A 7,500-nucleotide genomic window follows, 5' to 3' on the forward strand; every position below is an offset into this window, starting at 1 on the left:
TGACATCATCGGTGATTGTTTTCGTGGTAGCCAATGGCATCGCGGCATATTTTTACCTTAACCAATCACATCAGGAGGATCATGATCGGTGACCACATTGACCTCATGGTCATTTTCTGGTGTGCGAAACAAACCTGACAGGGCTCGACACTAACGGTAGCCAACTAGCCACAGGCTAGTGAAATTTCAGTTTAGGCTAGTAGATTTTGAGCTTCCACTAGCCATTGGGGCTAGTAAATACTGTGAGGCAGTGGAGGTCTGGGCAAAAACAAAAATGAAAATTATTTCTTATGAATAAGGCAAAAGGAGAGAATAGAACCTAACAACAGAAACTGTGAGCGGATTCTATGGAATTTTCTGAAAAAAAGTTGAAAAAAAAAAAAAACTGAAGAGGAAACCAATGTGGATTACAGTTTCCCAACGCCACGTTACGAACAATTAATCACCTGTGAAATCATGCGGAACTTCTCGGCTGCTGTTTCCATGTGCGCGTGTTAAACTCCGTCGCAAACAATCGCAAGCACCTTCCGAGAGCTTGATCTCAAACAGTTTGCGCAAATGGAAACAACCAATTGCCGATGATCGCAAAGAAGACGCAAGAGATAGATAATTTTCTATCGTTACCTCTTGTTGGCCACGAGTAGCAATGTAAAAGCGGGCAAAAAAAGACACGGAAACACAATCGTAAACTGTTTCTGATTGTTTGCGATCAATCGACGATATTTTTGTGCATGTGATACGTTTTGACGAATTAGAGGCGAGTATAAGTAACGAAGATGGCGTCCGAGTTCGATTGTGGCAATGAGGATACTCCTCAAAACAAAGTGAATTTAATAAATATCGTAAGGAAATATCCCGCCAAATATACCTGTAGTAAAAGTTCTTGATCACAAAGAGCCAGTTCCTACAGTATAATTTGATACTGACTATGCTGCAGCCGTTGCTGCTCGTCGAAAATGTATCGAACCTAGAATCGGTGACGTCTCTTGACACTTCCTCTCTGCCTTCTTCTTCACAACAGCTCCAACATAGGAAGTTGAACACTACGCAAAAAGTGACAGTGTTTGCGATCGAGTCAACGCAAACTGTTTCCGACTGTTTGTGACGTTGTTACGTGTATATATGGAAAGAGGTAACGCACTTGTTTAGAAATTGAATCCAAATATAATTTGCTGAATCTATTAAAAAGAAAATCTTAAATGAGGGCAAGTCTGTCCTTTCGAATTTCCTTTATATCTAATTTAAGATATTATTTTCTTGCATTGCGCTGCTTTTGTGCTTCGTGCGTAGAATGGCGCTTTCTGGTTAAAATTTCAATCGCAAGTAGCTCTAATCAAAGGAACAGCCTTTCCAGAGACTTCCAAACGAGCAGTTTAGTTTTATGTACGGTTCATCTCTTAATTTACTTTATTTCGCATTTTCCGTTACTCCAGTGCATTTGTGAGTTGCAAAGTTTTGGCGACGGTTCTGTGAGAATTGTCCTCAAGGCCACGAAAACTTGGCTTTCGTGAGAAAAATGCGGGAAGCCGTACACTCCAGCATATTTGCGCCACTCTTGTGAGGATGAATATGAGAATATTTACTAAAAGCGCGAGTTGTGTTTGCAAATGTGGAATATTTTTCGTGAGTTTTTACAAATGAATGAAACTGCGCATGACGAGACTGGCTAAGTGCAAATTTAGATTTGGCTAGTGAAATCAGACCTGATCAGACCTCACTAGGCTAGTGAGCTAAAAAGTTAGTCTCGAGCCCTGAAACCAGGCAGGAAAAGGTGAGTGGATATCTTGATTTTATTCACTCGTGAGAGTTGTCTTCTTGCGTGTACTTTAATTAAATGTTTTTGGGAGCCAGAGTGTCGCAAATCTAGCAACTAGCAGACTGAAAAATCGCCCAGGGAGGCAGTTATCGAGATCAGCTCGAAAACGGCGAGTGACAGTGCCAGTCACGGCTAGCTTGCCAAAAGTGTAAATTGCGGCCTTGACCAGATCGGCCAGTCTGCCATTTAAGAAACAAAAAACAAAACCACTTCAATATGTTCACTATAAACTCAATCAGAGGGCATATAAAGCCTCTTTTTTATCGAGCTAGTGTGCTCAAAATTACAAATTTGATAGTTTCGGCGAACGTGCCAAAATCGATGCCAAAACAACAGTCAATTGTCTTGACAAAGTCGGCCAGCGTGCCGTAAAAATAATTAAGGAAAAAAAAACACTTGAATATATTCACTATAAACTCAATCAGAGATGGTATAAAAACTCTTTTTAATCAAGCTAGTGTGCTCAAAATTACAAATTTTGATCGCCCAACGAGTCACGCGTGACACGGCGTGTCGCTGTTAGTTCGTTGTGCTTATCCATTAGCGTTACAAGTTTTGTTTTTAAGCACATTCTAAAAAACAAAGCAGAGCATGTGAGATTTCCACTTGTAATCTACGTTACAAGTTTTGTTCCTAAACACATTTTTTAAAACAGAGAATAACATATGAGATTTGCGTTCTAAGAACATGTTAAAACACAAACATGCCACACTTGAATTCATGTTCATTTCTATCGACAATGTTACAGTTTCAGCTTTGTCTCACGTAATGCAAGGGTCACATATATTTCACCTCTAATCTACCTTACAAGTTGAGTTCTTATAGCCACTCTAAACGACAAACAATAGCATGTGACTTTTGCAATGCTTTTTTTAACAATGATTCAGTTTAAAAATGTTTTGTAGTCTGGTTACTTCTTAATTTTCACTCGCCACGCAACTGTGACAGTTTTTACTCGTTGGCACTCTAGCGGCAGCTATTTCTGGTTATTTGTTTAAACGGGTTTTGGCAGCTTGCCCCCAAGCAGCAGACCATAGGAAAGGTAAGGTAAGCTCAGAGGAGGGGTTTCATTAATTATAAGGACCGGGCACAGGGCAAACTAACCGGCTGTGGACTTTTCCCGGCTGCTTTCAACATCTCAACGAACTGGGGTTTTTTTACTACAAAGACTGATTTAAAAATACAGTTTTGTCCTTTACTTGATCTGTCTTCTGTTGCCAAAATGTCACAATTTCATACGCTGCATTCAATTCAACTCAATTCAGAACGAATTGCCCCATAACACATCGCGAAAAGAATTAGGGTCCGCTGGGACAAAAAGATAATAGGATATACTAGAGTAGACAGTATAAACGCCTTGTACATGTAGTTCCGTAATTAGCGCTTTCTCTCTCTCTCTCCGTTTGTATTCATCGTGATAGTTTGTCGATTTCTATAGTATTTGGGTTGTAAATTTAGTTCGAAATGTAAAAGTAAAAGATTCTTATTGTAAACCTTCGAAAAATACTTGGTTAATATGCTTACATACACTCCCGTATTTAATGTCAATTACTGTGGTGAAAATTATATAGACTGTCTTTAAACTGTTGCAGTTTTTTCTTTCAAAATTTCAAGTGTTTTTTGTGACTGTCAATGGACATGAACAAAATGGTCTATTATGTACAGTGTAAGAGATAACTACCAACTACGGAGGGTTTAGGGCATGTGTAATACCTCCCGAGGACCATAGGTGCAAGGTATTATCAATTAGACCAAAGAGGATCTCAGGACACTGGATGAGAAAACAATAAAGCTGTTAACTATTTACCGAGCATTTCATCCACAGGCAAATCTTATAGGTTATAGTAATTTTCAAAAGAACAGATGGTGGGAGAGGCTTGTTGACTGTTGATGACTACATGTAAGTTAGCATTGAAACTGGGAGCTTATTTAAGAGCGTATTTGCTAGCAGTGAGAGATTGCTGGGGGCTGTTAAAGATGAAACAATATGGAATCAAGTCTAGACAAAGGAAAAAGGGAAGAATGGAAAGGCAGCTAACCAAGTAGAGGAATAAGGCATTCCACAAACAGTTCATCAAGGGGATGCAAAAAGGCGAAAGAACCACTGAGAATCATAGGATTTGCTAACAAGAGGTACCTTGAAGAAAGAAACTGAAGGATTCCTTACTGAAGCACAAGATGAGGCGCTACGAACAAACCAGGCCCCAGTTGTTCAAAAGGTGGATAGCGCTATTCACCGGATAAATCACTGTTCATTGGATAGCGCAATTCTTGGGTTTCACTCACGTGATCAACAGCCATGTTTTTCAACGAAAACAAAAGAAGACGTTAACATAATAATAGCTTTCAATTCCCAGAGGATTGGATCGGGACACCAAAATGGCGGATGTGACGTCATGTGAAATCCAAGAATTGGTTTCGCTTAAGAATTGGTTCACGCTTAGCGTGCGTATAATTATCGAGTTATGGATGCACGCAGGAGTTTGCTAAGAACGAGAGAAGCGTAAGAGTTGCACGAGGCTACAGCCGAGTGCGACTCTAGCTTCTCGAGTGCTTAGCAAACTCACAAGTGCATCCATAACTCGATATATGCACAGCTAAAAGCATGAACCAATTCCTTTATAACATAGCGACAACAACTTGAGCGATAAAACATGTTTTATCTAATATTGACTTCAAAGTTCTCACAACGTACGGTGAGGGAAAACAAACGAACCTATTGGCTGGTTAAAATCACGCCACAAGAACATGTAAGTTGAGAAAAAGTTGAGCAAGAACGATTCATTTAACTAAATGTTGAAAGGATTTGCTTATTCAGTTAAAGAAAACATTGGCAAACAAAGTCAAAGCACTCCATAAAAATGTCAACAAACAAAGCCAAAATGCCCAAGTAAACAAATTTTTTGGATTGTTGAGAACGATGCTGAATTCACTTTGCCATGTACAGTGCAGTTGCTGAAGACGGACTCCAGGAAACTTGCATTTTTTCGCACTGCACCAAGCTAAATTCAGAAAAAAACCCGGTAATACCGTTAAGTTTATATGTAAAGCGTGATTAGTGTTTTTGACCATGTTTCAGTGTAGCTGAAATTCGGATTTGATATTTTCCGCGCTTTTCCGATTTTGCTGTTTTTGTAATTAACTTGTTTTTCGCAGGTTGAACAAACGAAATTATACAAAACAACGATAAAAACAAGAATTTCTACTTTTGAAAGTTGCCACAGACCAACTTAAGCCGTTTTCGTTCTTGTTCATGAGTGCCTTTCAAATACAATTTTGTGCATTTTTCGTGTTGAACGTGCCTGTTGTGCTTCGGTTTCGTTGCCCCCAGTTCTAATTGGCTTCCCTGCTTGGTAAAAAGTCAATGCCGTGAGAAAATTTTGGCTGGTCATCTCTGTGTTCTTCTTTCACTGCCAACTACAAGGGAACTCGCAAAACTCAAAGAAAATTTTGGATCCAAAATGAAGCTGCACACGTCATGTTATATACGCACGGCCGTGCGTATGTTTAACAATTATTCCATGAGCGAGCGTTGGATATGAGATGATAGATAGCCAATTAGGCGCGTAGCGTGTATCATATCCAACAAGCGCGAGTGGAATAATTGTTAATTATTAAAAACGCCCCCAAAATATAGAAAACTAGAGTACAATAAAAATAAAAAAGACCCAAAAAATCACGGATATGCTTGCCGTGTTGTAGATCATGGTATATGCAATGGCTCATAACCCATGATGGCTTAGCCAATCAAAACTCTCCAATTGCATTATCCAATGATCCAGTTTTTAATAAAGAGAAATACACCATAGTCGCTTAATAGGATTTGGATTGGACTAGCACGAACGCTATGTTATAATAAAACTTATCCACTGGATAGTGATTTATCCGGTGGATAGCGCTATTCATCGTTTGAACAACTGGGGCCAGGTCAATAATAGGATTGACAATGCAAATGTGTCACCTAATCCTATGTGTCAGTAGTGCACAGAAAAAGAGGAAACGATTTGCTAACGTACAGTGTAAGGAACAAGCGCAAAAGGGGTATAAAACTAAAGTGGAGATATCGCTGGAAACTGTGCCAGAAGTTGAAAAGTTACAAACACTTAATTATTTAACTCATGAAATACAGCTGTACCAGCCATTTACATGTGTCCGCCTACCTTCCATTTCATTGAACTTGTCCTTCAAATGCTTGGACATTTCTTTAGGAATAAAAGAGAGAGTCATTCAGCAAACTTTGACAATACACTGTAGCTTTGCAGGAAAAAAAGAAAACGGTTCTTGTTACATCCCCTACCATTCAATTTGTCAATAAAATGCATCAACTTACCATGTGTTTCTTTTAGTGTATCTTTGCTGCTGCCTTGATCTGTTTTGAGACTCTTTGTCAGGATGCCTTAATTAAAACAAATTCATGGATTAATTAATAAATCAACTGAATAAAAGAGCACATTTAATAAAGGGCACACTAATACAAACACTGAAAAAGGCTGGCAGAAAAGGTACTTTACAGTAACTATATAATCTCTACCTTGAGAACTCTACGGTCTCTTAACAATTAAGACGGGTGAACTGAACTAGACAGAGAAAAGTTCAAAGAAAGATAGTTGACTTCTTTCACCATACAGATTAAATTTTGGCAAGATGTTGACCCAAGACTCTACTTTATTATGTACATGCTCATATGTCTTAAGATAAAACTAGGAGTTTCAGTGTGAAAGTGTGTGCTGGTGTGGAAACTGGGAGCAGTGACTGGTATTTTTTTTTAAACAGCTGCAAGAGGGTACCGGAAATGTCCGTGAAAGTGTTAAAAGAGCGAAGAAAGGTGTGCATATCTTTTGCCTGTGTGGCAGGCGTTACTACTTTATAAACAAAGGGGTCTCTAGCTCGAGAACTGATTTTCTCTTCGCTCAACAGTTGAAGACGTTGAAGAAAAATTTGACTCCGTGGTCAAATGTAAGAGGTTCAAATACTGAACATGTACGGTACGGTTGAATGATGATCAATGACGTTCTATTGGAAAAGTACTCGACTCGAAGGCTGGGAGGTTGTAAGATTCCCTTCCACGTGCATGTGACGTCATCACGGGTGTCAATACCCCAGATTACAGACATGATAACTCCACAATCGACTGCGCATGCTTCCGATCTTACATTCCACAAATTTTGTTTGTTTGTTATTTGTTTGTTATTTATTTGTTTGAGTAGGTTGAAGTTTTGGCAGCTATTCAGCTGATGTGGACCTGCTATACCCACCCACCCATATACTCACAGAGGACAGCCACAACACCGGGAACTTCATCCCCTATTCTTCTCGAATAGTGTGTGGGTTCTTTAACGTCCCACAGGGAACAAATGAACATGGAAGATATTTAGGAAACGGGGCCTACGGTTTATTGTTCTTATCCGAGAAGACTTGAAAGTCTAACCATTTGCAGATGTATTTACAAAGGCAGCACTTTCGCCTCAGTTATTTTAAGACCCTGAGTGTTGGTCCGGCCGGAGTCGAACTCACAACCTCCCGCATGGCAGGCCTGGCGCTGGCGAGCCTTAGCGAGGCTACTGCCTCGCTAAGACGCGCCAGCAATTATAGTTGTGATAACAGACTGTCTTTAGACTGTTCCTGAGTTTGACTTTTTCTTTGAAATTTTGTGTTATTTTTGTGTCACTGGACTTAATTAAGTA

At 39.5% G+C, this 7,500-nt stretch overlaps 1 protein-coding gene and 1 pseudogene across 2 annotated transcripts in view; one reads left to right on the forward strand and one right to left on the reverse strand.

Annotated features, from left to right (window-relative positions):
• LOC138012406 (NLR family CARD domain-containing protein 3-like) overlaps positions 1-7,500 on the reverse strand; it is a 65,290-nt gene that overhangs the window by 35,209 nt on the left and 22,581 nt on the right. For both annotated transcript variants that reach the window (XM_068859150.1, XM_068859149.1), the window contains 2 exons: positions 6,147-6,212; positions 5,977-6,018 (listed from right to left, as the gene is read on the reverse strand). In XM_068859150.1, the coding sequence (XP_068715251.1) occupies positions 5,977-6,018; positions 6,147-6,212 (108 nt within the window). The remainder of the gene's footprint in view (positions 1-5,976; positions 6,019-6,146; positions 6,213-7,500) is intronic.
• LOC137967557 (zinc finger protein 862-like) overlaps positions 6,609-7,500 on the forward strand; it is an 11,667-nt pseudogene continuing 10,775 nt past the window's right edge.

Source organism: Montipora foliosa, chromosome 8 (genome assembly GCF_036669935.1).
Source record: "Montipora foliosa isolate CH-2021 chromosome 8, ASM3666993v2, whole genome shotgun sequence".
In the NCBI taxonomy this organism is placed as follows: domain Eukaryota; kingdom Metazoa; phylum Cnidaria; class Anthozoa; order Scleractinia; family Acroporidae; genus Montipora; species Montipora foliosa.